The sequence below is a fragment of the Mandrillus leucophaeus genome, unplaced genomic scaffold (genome assembly GCF_000951045.1).
Source record: "Mandrillus leucophaeus isolate KB7577 unplaced genomic scaffold, Mleu.le_1.0 Scaffold159, whole genome shotgun sequence".
Lineage (NCBI taxonomy): Eukaryota > Metazoa > Chordata > Mammalia > Primates > Cercopithecidae > Mandrillus > Mandrillus leucophaeus.
The window spans coordinates 4,991,985-5,006,464 of NW_012101576.1; the positions used below are offsets into that span (position 1 = coordinate 4,991,985).

Genomic DNA, 14,480 nt, shown 5'->3' on the forward strand with positions numbered 1-14,480 from the left:
GTGGATGCAGCAGGCGGGCAGGGATTCTGGGAGGATTCTACAAGCAAGGACGGTGACTCAGTTACTCACAGCCCTCCACCACCCCCTTCTCCTCAGACTCCTCCTTCAGGTACACAGGCAGCCCCGACAGCCTGCGGTCCCGGGCCCCGATGATCACCCCAGACCTGGAAAGTGGGGTCAAAGTGTGGCATCTGGTGAAGAACCATGACCACGGTGACCAGAAGGAGGGTGACCGGGGCAGCAAGATGGTGTCTGAGATCTACCTGACCCGGCTACTGGCCACCAAGGTAACTCCTGCTCTGCCCAGACCGGGGAGCGCTTGTTAGAGGAGCACGTCCCTCCACTCCACAACACAGAAAGGATGTCTAGAGTGTGTCCTTCAAGAGGACCCAGTCAGACAGTCCAGGTACAGCTGGACATGGTGGCTTACGCCTATAATCCCAGCGCTTTGGGAGGTCAAGGCAGAAGGATGACTTGAGCCCAAGAGTATGGGACCAGCCTGGGCAACATATCAAGACCAAATCTCCACTAACAACAAAAAAAAAGAGAGACAGTCCAGTTCCCCGGGCCGGGCTTCCAAACAATCAGGCCACTGCTGTTCTCTACCCTTTGGCAAAAATAGCAAACATATCTTTGCTTTCTGCATACTTCTTGAGGCTACTGTTTCGCTTCAGAGGAGTAGCTCTCTCCCTCTGGACCCCTTAAGCTCTAGGAAGGCACTGGGGTTTCTTGCTGATATTAGTTGGATAGATATGCTGGCCTCCATTATCATTGTCCTTTCTATCCCCTTTCTGGCCACAATGGGAGGGAAAGCACAGAGGCCTGGCCCTGCCAGTAATCCAAGGGGAGGCTTCCCCTTCCCATCCCATCCCACCCCAGCTATCCCCAAATGTTGATGCAAGCGAGGCTACATCTTCTAGCCTTCCTAGCAGGTAACAAAATAAGCCTGTAAGTATGACAATCAAAGAGCCCATATTTTCCAGGCGGGGCTAGATTTCAAATACTCTCCCCCATGGACCCTCCAACAATGGCACTGAAGTTTTAATACAGTGGCATCCAACTTACGGCTCTCAGACTTGCTCCCAGAGTGGCCCAGAAATATTCCACCAGACCCCATGTCTCCATTTGAGCTTTGCCTGATATGCTCAGCATAACAATAAGAGACCAACAAAGAGATAACAGACAAGGCTAGAGGTTTCTGCTGACCCTCAGAGGTGTGCCGTGAGCCTGTAAACTGTGGGAGCCAGGCCAAGTCTTATTCCTGTTCCAGAAACCCTCCAGAGCCCTGTGGATCAGCACTCTGCCTGGGGGTGTTCTTGAGTCTAGACCCTTCACCCGCATTCCACACTCCAGATACCACTTGTCCCAGGCCACCAATATCCTAAGCTTCTTCATACCGTTCTATCAGACTCTCCCGGTCCTGCTGTGCTCCTGCCAGGAGGCACCTGGTCCTCCAGCTTGTTCCTTGGACACCCTTTCCAGACTGGCTTACAGCCTGTGTCCCCTCATTCACCCATGGGAAGCCCGGACTCAGGGCACTTCCTGTCTTCCTATCAAAGACCCTGATCCTACACCCTATGTGGAATGTGGAATGTGGCTGCAGGTTGGAGGAGAGATTCTTCCCTAGGATCCACAGCCCACCCAGTTTCTCCCACTTCCCCAGCGAACCAACAGTACCCTTCCCCCGCACCACCCCACCCCACAACACTGCCTGCACAGCCTCGTGTCCCAGACAAATTTCCAAGGCAGGATGGATCCAAGGCACCATCTGGTATGCCTGTCTGCTACCTGCCATCATCCCCGCTCCATCTCACTCTCCCCCACCCCTCCTCCAGGGCACCCTGCAGAAGTTCGTGGACGACTTGTTTGAGACCTTGTTCAGCACTGTGCACCGGGGCAGCGCTCTCCCCCTGGCCATCAAGTACATGTTTGATTTCCTGGATGAGCAGGCAGACAGGCACAGCATTCACGACACAGATGTGCGGCACACCTGGAAAAGCAACTGGTAAACCCTAGGGGAGCTTGGCAGGAGGTGCAGCCTGGAGAGGCCTGGAGCTACGAGGGATGAGGACCAGGAGATGGGAGGGTGGGAGGGTAGCCTATTCTCGGCTGGGGCTGGGTGATCCAAAGCTCCTGGAACAAATAGTGCACATATGCTCTGCAGAGCCCACACAGTCCCCAGCTGCCTGTGCCAAGTAGGGTCTGCCTGGCTTGTGGCCCAGCACTAGGATGCACCCTTGAGTCCCCCAAGAAGAGCCTCCTCCCCTGGCTGTGAGATCCCTGGTTCTCAGGAGAAGGGAGCTGGGGGAGCCCATGCAAAGAACTGCATTGGAAGCCTGCAGCAGAGCTTCACAGCCAGGCATTGTGGGCCATTCTGAGTGGGGCAGTTCTAAGGCACTTCCTGAGATGGGGAAGCCCTGAATTAAACTGAGACCCCTGGTGAAGTTGGTCAGCACTGGAGAGGGAGTTCACACCTGCTATAGACTTGAGCCCACTGACAGGGAGGATTTCATTGCAAACTTGATCTCTTAAGGCCAAGTGATTATCCTGGCGCCATAGCTTTCAGGAAGCAGCAGGCAGAATGCCCTGTAGGCATGACTCTCTCCCCTAAAGTCACCTCCGCAACCAGACCAGCAGTGGGAGAAGCCCTCAGGCCCCTAGTAGGAGACTTTATCCTCATGGGTTTTGAACCTGGACCACAGACCAAGCTAAGGACTGGCTTTCAGGTCAGACAGGACCCGGCCAAGAGCTGGCATCAAAAGGCTTCCTTTGGGAAAGAGCACGGAGAGGGGAGAGGGGAGGTCCAGGCATTTGGGTTGGGCAGGCAGCCCATGCAGCTGTCTGGAGTCAGCGGTCTCCTCAGAAAACAGAGCCGACACAGATGGGCCCAGGCTGTTATTTGGGAATCAAAAGTCCTAGCAACCAACAAAACACTTTGGAAAAAGCCAACCCCAGCCCCATCTATTCCTTCCTCCTCCCGGGTCTTGTGGTCGCGGAGCCTTCCTCAATCTGCAGCTTCGATCACAGTGGAGTGAAATGGATAGGCTGGGGTGGCCCTAGGGTTAAGAGCCCACAGTCCACTTTGCCAGGACAGGCCTTCCAGATCTGCATTCCCTGGACAGCACATGCCTGTCCCCTTTGCTTTGGAGCATCCCCAGCCCAATGCTGGGAGAGGGCAATTCAGGGGAAATCAAGAGAAAGTCCAGGGTTATCCCCATCTCTGTACCTTCGGCGTGCTGGCCAGACCCAAGTAATAGAAATGCACTACCCTGGCATCGCGGTATGGAGAGTTTCCTTATCCAGACCTCAATAGCAAATGTCCAGGGAAGGATTACCAGAAACTACCCAAGGCTGCCAGAAGAAGGGGAGGGCAGAAGAGATGAGTCAGCTCTCAGCTGCAGCAACTCCTCCCGGGCTAAAGGAAAGTGAGGGATCCTGTTGTGTTTTGGAGGATAGGCAGAAATCATCATGGAAGGGCCCGAGTCTGGGTAATGCAGATCTTTCCCAAGACCTGGCGCTACTGAGACATTTGGGAAAGTTTGGGGCCCATGAGAGTCAAGAGAAGATGAAGAAGGGGAAAGAAGAAGAAGCTGGGGAGCTGGGAACATCATCTCAGGCTGGAGGACAAGCCTGCGACAGGGCCTGTTCCACAGAGGAGTCAAAAGAGTTAAAGCCCAGGAGACTGCTGGAAAAGAAGGCAAAGCTGGGAAAGGAAGTAAAAACAGCAGCTGTTCTGATTTTGAAGGAGAGTAAATGGGCTTATCTGCTTTATGGCCTAAGGAGCAGAGAAAACTCATTCTCCTCTGGTTATAAATTCCCAAGTTGCAGAAGGAAGTCTCCTAACTACTGATCGGTTCCTCTTGGGGTGGGAAAATCTCTGAGCTACAGCAAGTCATTCCCAGGATGCCAACAATGGCCTCCACTTCTCCCTCTGCCCCTGCCCAGATACAAGAATGCCCTGGGGAGAGTCATGAAAGAACTTCCCCCAGGGGAGCCCATTCCTCGGCCCAGCCAGGCCAGGCCAGCCCTGGGAAGTAGCTTGGGCAGCCAGGCTGGGCGGGGAGCGCAGGTGGCGCCCTTTGTGCCCGCTCTGAAGCTGAGCCTGGGGCTGCTGGCTGCCTTCTTCTGGACAATGGCCACGGGCACTGTGAAGGGACTCCAGGAGCCTGGTAGCTTTGTTTGAAGCCCTGAGAAAATGTGCTGTCCCCTGTACTTGGGCTTGCCTAGGGGCACAGAGGCCTTTAGAAAAGTCTCCCAGGAGGGAACGGAACACACCCAGCCCCACCCCTCAGATGTTAGAGATCAGGGTCAGCGTCCCCCTTAGGACACAAGGTGCCTCTTCCTCCATTTCTCCCAGGTCAGTAACAGCTTAGGCTAAATTCACCCTGGCTGGACCCATTTTCTTCCATTTTACTCCTTTGCCCCTTCAGGTGGACGATTTGAACTTTGTGGGGGAAGAATATCAGTGGGCAGCAGAAGGGGCATGGCCCGCATGCATTCTCAAGTCTGCTCTGCCTTTCCCCACAGCCTCCCTCTGCGCTTCTGGGTGAACGTGATTAAGAACCCCCAGTTCGTGTTTGACATCCACAAGGGCAGCATCACGGACGCCTGCCTCTCTGTGGTGGCCCAGACCTTCATGGACTCTTGTTCAACGTCAGAGCACCGGCTGGGCAAGGACTCCCCGTCCAACAAGCTGCTCTATGCCAAGGACATCCCCAGCTACAAGAGCTGGGTGGAGAGGTCAGTAGCCCCCTCAGGACAGGCCCATGCCCCTATCTCCCTGCCCATTCCCCGCTCTGTAGACATCACTGACCGAGGACTCAGATGATGGTGTCTGTCACCTCTTCAGGACCTCCCGCTCCCCTCCCTGCCCATACCCCCTGCTTCGGGAGGAAGGGCGGCTTTGTGCTCGTGGAAGTCACATGATTATCATCCTAATTACCATCCATTGAGCATGTGTAAGCACTCAGCATTCTAATAAGATTTTGTGTGTATCATCTCATTAAAATGTCCAGCAGAGTTATGGAGCTGCTATTATTATTATCCCCATTTTACTGATGAGGAAACTGAGGTACAGAGAGGCTAAATAACTTGCCCTGCATCACACAGCTAGCAGGTAGCAGAGCTGGGATTTGAACACAAAGAGCCTGGTCAGAGTCTGGGCTTTTAACCACTCTGTTGGGTACTGCAGCCACGAGCTCTCAGCTAGATGGAATCTCCTGAAGAAACCCTGGCCTTCAGCCTCAACGTCAGCTTGAAGCAAGAGGCCAGAGGAAGCCACATCAGAAGAGAAATAGGAGGCAGGAGCAACTGGGGACATCAGTGCCCTCGAAGGACCTGGGCCCAGGGTAGCTATAGGTAAATGTTTGCTGAGGCCTCCATCAAGGCGCCTGTCCTGTCTCTGGCAGATACTACGCAGACATTGCCAAGCTCCCAGCCATCAGTGACCAGGACATGAATGCCTACCTCGCCGAGCAGTCCCGCCTGCACGCCGTGGAGTTCAACATGCTGAGTGCCCTCAATGAGATCTACTCCTACGTCAGCAAGTATAGTGAGGAGGTGAGACAGGGCCCCAGCGGGCACAGAAACCAACAGGCAAGGAGCAGGAAGCCTGACTCAGTCCTTAAATAACAATAGATGGCAATTTAGAAAAACATTCAGGGAGTCAGAAGCCCATGAGCTCAAAAATTATCATTCCTTTATGAGGCAACTCAACTCCTGATTCACTGAAGGCTTTATACGCTTCATTGTCTTTCACTCATTGTTAACACAACAAATAACACTTTTAATCATTTGTTTTTCAGTTCAAAGTATTGTATAATTAATTTCATTCTCTCTTAATGAATCAAACTATTGTTTGCACTCGGGCGGATCCTGTCAGTTACATTTCGGATAGACAGGTGGACTCTAATACGAATACAAGTTGAATAGGACAGCTTTGGAAAATTCACAAAGCTTCTCTAGCATTGAACCTGAAAGTAGTAGTAGTAGTAGCAGCAATAACTAACACTTGCATAGTACTTCCTATGCCAGATAATGTTTTAAACATCATGCATACATACATATATATAGGTGTGTGTGCATGTATTCATTCAGTTAATCATTTAAATTATTTAAGGTTACGTGCATGAAGGCAGAATGGAAAGGTAGACAGGGTGAAGAGGGAGGACTCTGGAAAACGGTGTCTTCTATTCTGAGTCCTGAAGTCTTCCTGCCTTTGTTTTTGCTCCTCAGCTCATCGGGGCCCTAGAGCAGGATGAGCAGGCGCGGCGGCAGCGGCTGGCTTATAAGGTGGAGCAGCTCATTAATGCCATGTCCATTGAGAGCTGAGAGGAGGAGCCTCGCATTCCTGGGAAGAGGGACCCGTCCAAGCTGTCACACTGGGAGTCTCAGATGGAAGGACAAGTGATGGGGATCAGGCCCCAGAGCTTGCTGTCCCCTGAGACCCCATCCTGGGGAGAGGGGAGGGCCCCTCTCCCTATGCAAGCCAAGTTTCGTCATAGCCAGTTCCAGCCGGGAGAGACAGTGGGCGTCATCCATCCACAGTGAGAACACCAGAGAACCCGGGGCCGGGAGAAGGTGGTTCTTCAAGCCGAGAGGCACGAGCTGGGGACAGTTCTGCCTCTGTGACTGCTGCTTTGCATGAAAACTCATTTGATGTATATTGGGGAAATAATAAGAACTTTATTTAATTTTTTTTAAGAAAAAGGGAAAAAAGCAGAAATAAAACAAAAAGCCGCCCTGTTGATCCCGTCCAACTTTTGTTTAATTCTGATTTCTGTCTCCCTTCCTTCTTTTCCCCTATTCCTTCTTCTTTATATAATGCCCATTTCCAAATGCCAGAAAAAGCAAAGAGATGCTGAGAGATATTGGAGAGAAAATGACTGTCTCCTTTTCCTTGAAATTTAAAAAAAAAAAAAAAAAAAGTGAAGAGGAGGAGAAGAAGAATGAGCACAAGTATGCACCAAACACTTCACAAAAACGGAGGCCAGTAAAACCTGGAATTATACCGGCAGCCAGGAGAGCATGGGACTTCCAGAACTTCGCAAAAATTGCAAAGCCATCAAGAGCTCACCCTGGCTGACTGGAAACTGAGCTTTACCTACCACATACCTGCATATTCTCATCTTTTGAGAGGAGATGCGTACCTAGATAGTACCAATGCTTTTTGCTACTGTTTTTTGTTTTGTTTTATTTAATCTTAAACCTCAACAAATGAGGAGCTGGTGTTTGATATGTTTCCTTTCAATTTCCCTAAAGTTACTATGAGAAGTGGGGTGAAGTGGGCCTCTCCCAGACCAGACACCTGGCCTCCCTGCAAAGGTTGGGCAGCCCTGCCTCATATCAATCCCTGTCATAAACCAGGCACCCTCGGGAAACAGCCTGGAGGTGTGTGGGCCAGGCCTCCATGAGGTTCCATTTGGAAGTTGATTTGGGGACATGGGTGTTTGACTTTGGAGTTCACTCCCATCATCCAGTAGTTCCTGGCAATTAAAAAGAAAACAAAAATCAAACACTGTTTACAGCAAGCAATACTTGAAGAGCATAGGTTACAGAAGCTGCAGTATTTATTACTATGCTTTCTTTCTTTCATTCTCTCGTGCCTGGAGAGGGGAGACAACCCTTCACTCATATATGGAAGCTCCTGACCATCTGGGCCTACAGCACTTCCTCAGTAGAAATGACTGTGGCACGCCCACGTTACTACCTTCTGCCTCTCTTTCTGCCTCTCATGGACTTGTGGGTGTGAAGGACAAGTGGATGACTTCTCACTGGACTTTCCTTCTCTGTCTCTTCTGATGACGCCTAAAACTATGGATGACCAATTCTCCTGAGTGTAGTTTCCAAACAAAGAGACCAAAGCTCCATGCCCAGGTCCAGAGGCCCCGTAGAAGTCAGTGGGAGTCATCGAGAGGAAAGGAGCTCTGTTGGTGTCAGGACCTTGGTGGCCAGGATAGCCATCAGAGTGTCCAGGCCTCCCACATTAGCTTGGATCTGAGCAGCCAGCTCCAACTTCTCTGCAAGCAGCATTGGAGTCAGGGGGTAGGAGGACAAGGGAAGCAAAGGGGTGGGACTGGGGAAGATAAAGAGGAACAAGTTGCCCTTCCTCACTTTTCAAAGGGTCGAGAATCCTAGGCTATGATGCTGGGAAGCTAGACCAGCTCCTCCAAGAGAGACTGGACCAGGGTCATTTTCTCTGCTATTAACTCTGGGCTCCAGCTTCTCTGTGCCCTGCTTTATCTCCAAGTGGTTCCGATTTCCAAAGGCCCTGCTGACCACATGTGATTCCCAGGAGAGGGCTGGGGGAGGGGAGCGTAGGGGGCTAGCTTCCATCCTTGGCGTGTAGCTTTGGATCGCTGTCTAACCACACAGCAGACGTTGCCTGGTCCCCCCAGCTCTAGTTTCTTGCCTGAATGCAGCTGACAAATGGGAAGAGAAAAGCATTCAGCAAAATACTCAGGAAACTTGCTGTTTTCATTATAATTCACAACCAGCCATGCCAAGGCCACTTTCTTTTGAAAATCCACTTCTGTTAAAGTTTCTCGGGCCCTATTAATAGCCTGAAGGAAATACTAATGACTGGCCTTCCACACTAAGCCAAAGTGTTTGCTCTTCATAGCACCCAAAGCTTATCAGCGCAGAGCCCGTAATTCATGGAGATAAAAGGAAAGGAGATACAGGCAAAAAGAGTGTGAGCAGGAGACTTTATGCCACCCGTGAAAAAGTCCAGCCCACCCCATCTAACTTCTGAGCTCTGTTTGGGTGAAGATTTTCTGGCCACACGGCTGCTCAGACTGGCATCCAGGCTTTGCTCCACCAAGAAGCTAAAGGCAGTTGGACATCTCAGCAGCATCTCTACCAACCCTTAACTCAATGCATCTACCTGGCATCTCCCAGCAGTTACTTCTGGAGATAATTCACTGCCCCGGGGCATTTCCTTGAAAGTTTGTGGAGAGTGTGGAGAATGATGGGGCAATGGCCAATTGGAGGGTGGAGAGGGAAGAGCCAGAGCTGGCTACGAGTGGTTTGGCCACATTTCTCAGGATTCCATGCGAGAGTTGGGGAACTTGGGCTGACAAAGGAAGTGGCCTGGGGCATCCTTTAGGAAGGAATTTAGAAAAGGGAAAAAGCTGGACTCAAGCCATGCCATGAGGGTGAAAGGTTGTAAGGTCCTGCCCCCTTTCCAGCTGGCCACTTGTTCCTCCTCCACACCTCTTGGCTTTGGGCCACCAAGAACCAATGAAGTTCACACCCTTTGGAATGAGAAAAAGAGGGAGTTGGTTGGCTTCTCTTCTCCCTGTTATCCAATTTGAGGATATTTTGACCTTGAGTAAGGATGAAGTGTTGAAGCCACAGCTCCTCTCTACAAGAAGTCATTCATCTTAGAGGAGGCAGAGACTGAAGTCTCTTTCCAAAGTCTATCCAGCTTTGCTTCATTTCATTGATCTGCACAAGAGACAATGCTCTGGAAAAGAAAGATGACCTCAGAAGGGTGCTTGGCAAGACAGAGGATGCTAATGGGTAACGGAGAGCACTCCCTCCAGCTGGCCCTTGCTGCTGCCTCCCGTCCTCTGCATGGGGTCAGGTGCTTCTGTGCTTGCCGTCCTACCTCTCTCCACAGCATGGCTCTCAAAACCATTTTGATCCCCCATTGGCAGAGAGTTCCCCTCTTTACAGAGTTCAGTCATTAAAAGCACGAATCAGCTGTTAATCTCATTGGAGGAGGGAACTGTTTCCTGAATTCATTCATTCGGGAACCTTCTTGAATAGCCACTGTCTGCCAGCCACTGCTCTAGAGATGGGAAAACAGCATGAAACAAAACCAAGGTCTTTCTTCCAGCGAATTTATATCCTTCAGGAAGCTGGTTCCTGCCACCAACTTAGCAGGCAACAGTTCTCCTCCCCTGGTGGCACAGGGTACCAGTTTTGTAGGAAAAGGGCTCCAGCAAAGGAAGAGAGTAGACCAACCCAGCTGCCCAGCTGCCTTACCTTATTCTGGGGCCATTCCCCCAGCGATGAGAGCTGCTCTTGTTTCTACTGCCACTATCTCTTCTGGCAGCACATCACCTGCTGCTTGAGCTCCTGACCTTCCTTCAATTCCACTAAATGAGGACAGGAAATAGTCAAGACCCCTGGCCCTGCTGAGCGTGAAACAGAATCAATGGATGGGTATGCTGGACGAAAAATGACCTGGGCAGAACAAATAGGGAGCATTTGAAAGCCTCGGGCTGATAAATCTCCAGGTGCATCCCGGTTGCCACACCTGCCCCCATTAACCTGCTGCTGGTAAATACTGAGCCAGCAGCTGCTCCAGGACAGGCTGTTTTTTTCTCAGCCACACTGCATCTTGCATGAGACTCCTGGGGCCTGGGCACAGACAGTAAAGAATTGAGACTCAGGAGGCTCGGTGGGTGAGAAAATGAAAAGTGGCTTCATAGACACAGGGCTGTGGGAGCAGATCCCACGGGGAACTTGGGAGATAAACTTCAGGGCCTTCCGATGTCTTGTCTCAGGAATATGCTTTGAGAAAAATGGTAGCATCCTTTCCATAACTCAGTCTTTCTTCCCTAGTTTCCCTGAAGTGTGACATTTTAGTATCTGGAGCTCAGTGATCCCCATCAATGAGGGATAAGGTTTCACTCTTGGTATTTTCTAACTAGTACCAAGGAAAGTCCTGAGACATGATCACCGCCACTGCTCGGCAGACAGGGCCTCCGCCCAATAAGCAAACTGGAGATTCCTCAGCCTCTCGTGGACACCCACATCTCGTTCTTCTCAGCGCAGAAAAGCTCTCCCTTCAGCCTGAGCTGTCTTCTTTCTGCTGCAGTGCAGCCTGCTCCCTCCTGCCCTGGCCACAAGGAAGGTGGGAAACATCTTCTGCATTTCAAAGTCCTCACTTTGACTTATTTGGCCTTCATCTTGGCATGGAAGGTATAGCAGGCAGAATGGAAATGGTCCCCCCAAACAGAACAGATGTTCTTGCGTGTGTAAGGGAAGAAAGGACAAGCTCTCTATCACATGAGACTAGGGGCCAGAACCCACCTGCCTTTCCCCACAACTTTTCCTGCTCAAACCCACTCCTCTTGACACACTGGAATCTGTATTATATATATTTTTAAGAAAATACAATGATGGTTGTCTGGTTTTGTTGTTTTTACAGGTGTTGTGGAATAAAAACTGTAAGAAAATTAAGTATTTAAAATGTTCCAATGAAGTGGGGTTTTTTGTTATTCTAATATATTATTGTGTACCTATTGTAAATACGAAACACTCCTATTTTGCAAGCTGAGGACACAATTTGTACTGTTGTTATATATAAATAAAGTTTACTGAATTAAAAATCCTTAAATCTTTAAATAAACCTGATTGTTCAGCAGCATATATGCAGAATAACATTTTACGGGCATATGTAAGAAGGGTACTCATGGAAAGATGAGCTAAGTTGTTTTGAGGGAGTTTTAGAACTCTCTCTGGAGCCAGAGTTTATTAATGTACCAATCATCATCATCAACATAACACAACACACACACACACACACACACACACACACACACACACACACACACACACAGAGGATGACCTGGCTTATACCGGTAGGTGAACACACACACACACACACACACACACACACAGAGGATGCCCTGGCTTATACCGGTAGGTGAACACTGCCCCCTAGTCCCAAGACCTCAGAATACAGCTTTTCTCCAACTGGAGGCAGCAAGTGCACTCCATGAGTCAGGACACCTTCCCAGAAGTGAAGGGAAGTTTCAGAAGAGTGAGATCCTCCTCTGCCTCCATGCTTAATACATGTTCTTCATGGGTATGTATACTTATGTGTACAAAGTGCACTCATGTGTTTGTACAAAACATGTATTAAGCACGGCCTGGCACTGTGGTAAGTGCTGGGGGATAACATAATACATAAGAAAGAGGTGATCCTTGTCCTCATCAACCTTTTAGTGTAGTGAAAATCATAAGCATTCTTAAAAAGGAATGTTTCACCATGCATTGGGAAGGGGTGTTTTGGTGTTGTTATTTTTGTTTTGTTTTGTTTGTTTGTTTTTGTCATTTTCAGTTAATGGATTAAAGGTAAATAAAGGGAAAGATGCCGGATAGTGTGTGCTTTTAGATCCAGTGCAGGTAAGACAAGAAGGCGGGCCCTGCCTAGGGGAGAACAGCAGCTGGACTGACAAAGTCCAGAGGCAGCATGAACATCACAATTCCGCAGTAAGGCTGAGAAGTAGGGAATTGATCTTAGGACTCCTAATCCTTAGGGTTCCCTTAACCCAAGGAGTTCATGCCTCCTCTCCTCTGTACTTTCATCTTTCTGTTTTAAATTCTGGTATTCCAAAGTGTGTAGGTAACACTTCTGCTCTCTGGTAAGAGAAATAGATGAGAATAACTCAGGAATCCATCTGACATCTCAACTTAGCACGCAAGCAAACTGCTGTTCACTGTTTTCATGATAATGGGACCAAGAGAGTTCTGGGTCTTCAACCTCATACCAAGCACTAAGAGTAGAGCCTCCTGAAGGATGAGGTGCAGGCCCTGCCTTCAGAGTGCCTGCAGTCTAATATGGACAGCTAGCACACAAGGGAGAATATGGCCTGGGACTTATAAAACAAAGCATGTAAACAAGTGCATGTTGGTAAACATGGTGTGTGCTTACAGCTTCAAAGAGATCATAATTGGGAAGATCGTCAGTTCCAACTTAGCAGCCACTGGGTTCATAGTGTGTCCCCCATCCACACCGCACACATATACACACACACACACACCCTTCCCAAATGGAATAGAGAGATGCAAAAGCTGGTCCCAAGGGTGAGAAAAATGCAAACATAACACCATGAGGAGTCAGGAGGAGAGGAGAAGAGTTCAGTGCTGAGGCATGCATGTAATTAGTGTGTCATTTTCAACAACACAGTGGGCCTCAGGCCTGGGGAGTGCACCCTTGGGCCTGGGGAGTGCACTAGAGCTTTTTACTAACTTTAAACCACCCTCCTCTTCTCTCTGAAATGCAAAACTAGAACCCTGGAAGCACTCTAGTGTCCAGCAGTGAAAAAGGTGTCTTTTCTCAGTAAAAGCAACAATAGGCCCCGGTGAGCTCCAATGTGGGACGGAGCAATTAGATGAATCTTGCCTCTGTCACTGCCTGACTGGGCTCCTGGCTTCACAAGAGGCTGGGATGCAGGGAAATTTGGACAGAGGAGGACATTTCTCAGTAAAGGATCCTTACATCCCTGAGTTTTCCCCAATCTTCTTTTTTCTCCCCTCATCCCACCACCATCTGTGCCCTCAACAACTTGGACTTAGGGTATCCCTACTATTAAATACCTGCTGCAGAAACTACCATCCTCTGGAAAGGAAACAAAGGAAGAGGATGGAAGCTACCAGGCTGTCTGTCTTGTTCACTATCGTATTCCCACAACAGAGCACAGACCCTGGCCCACAGCAGATGCCCCATAAGTAGGTTCTGAATAAACAGATGATTGAACGAATGGAACTTGGGAACCATCTACCAAATTCCAGGCTCTGGAACATTCTCCCTTTTAGACTTCTCATGCTCACATGATAAGAGTTTTCCACTTTTAAGTCTGAGACTCAGAGAGATTAAGGGATTTACTTAAGACTGCACAGTTGCAAAGTGGTAGAGCCACAGAGGTCTGATTCCAGACTTCATATTGCACAGGCTTTTTCCACTGCACCGTACTACCTTTCATTAGCTCTGGAACCATTGAGTACTTGGAAGTCCACCCCAGAAATGGATCCTTCCTCTTGCAACAAGAAGATCCTATGGAGACACTCTTCCTCATTCACTAATAGTCATATTTGTTCAATGCAATCAATATCTTTTCCTCACTTGCTATGAGCATGACACTAGACTAGGTACTATTAGGGACACAAAGGGGAGGGAAAAACTAAGTCCTGAAGTTGCAGCTTTCCCAGGGTTTACAATCTAATGTCAATACCAAATCATTATTCTATAAGAAAGACTCATCCCTTTTCTTAGGGGTACTTCTATCTTATTTTTACCACAAATGCAAAATAATTTTGCCAAACCGCATCAGTAAAACTCTCAGAGACCTGGTTTCCTCAATTTGAGGGTAAAACCTGCATAAGACACTCAAGAGAATTTAGGGAGAGGGGTGCTGCTGATTATCTTTGCTTGATCGTATTGACACCACGAGCTACCAAACATCTCTGCTCAGCAAGTGAGCTGAAAGACAGACGAGTCTTCCACCTGTTTTGCATTGGCTGCTAGAAGCTTAGAGCCAAATGAGCAGCCCACCAAAGCACATGTACAGAAATTTCCACTGCGTGTTATTGCATTCATCTTATTCCTGGCTTTGCTTTATGTCTCTGTCTCATTTATCTTGATTCCTCACTCCTACTCCTTTCTAATTGCTAGGTTTCATGTATCCCTGGCTAAGAGCATAGGCTTCGGATTCAGATTGCCTCGGGTTGAATTCCATCCTCAA

The 14,480-nt window shown here is 49.2% G+C and overlaps 1 protein-coding gene across 2 annotated transcripts in view; it reads left to right on the forward strand.

The window, feature by feature from the left end:
- The window catches only part of PLXNA2 (plexin A2), a 196,485-nt gene extending 185,123 nt beyond the window's left edge, over positions 1–11,362 (forward strand). For both annotated transcript variants that reach the window (XM_011975840.1, XM_011975841.1), the window contains 5 exons: positions 97–287; positions 1,836–2,005; positions 4,528–4,740; positions 5,409–5,559; positions 6,235–11,362. In XM_011975840.1, coding sequence (XP_011831230.1) covers positions 97–287; positions 1,836–2,005; positions 4,528–4,740; positions 5,409–5,559; positions 6,235–6,330 — 821 coding nt within the window. In that variant the 3' untranslated portion in view covers positions 6,331–11,362. The remainder of the gene's footprint in view (positions 1–96; positions 288–1,835; positions 2,006–4,527; positions 4,741–5,408; positions 5,560–6,234) is intronic.
- The last annotated feature ends 3,118 nt before the right edge of the window (positions 11,363–14,480 follow it).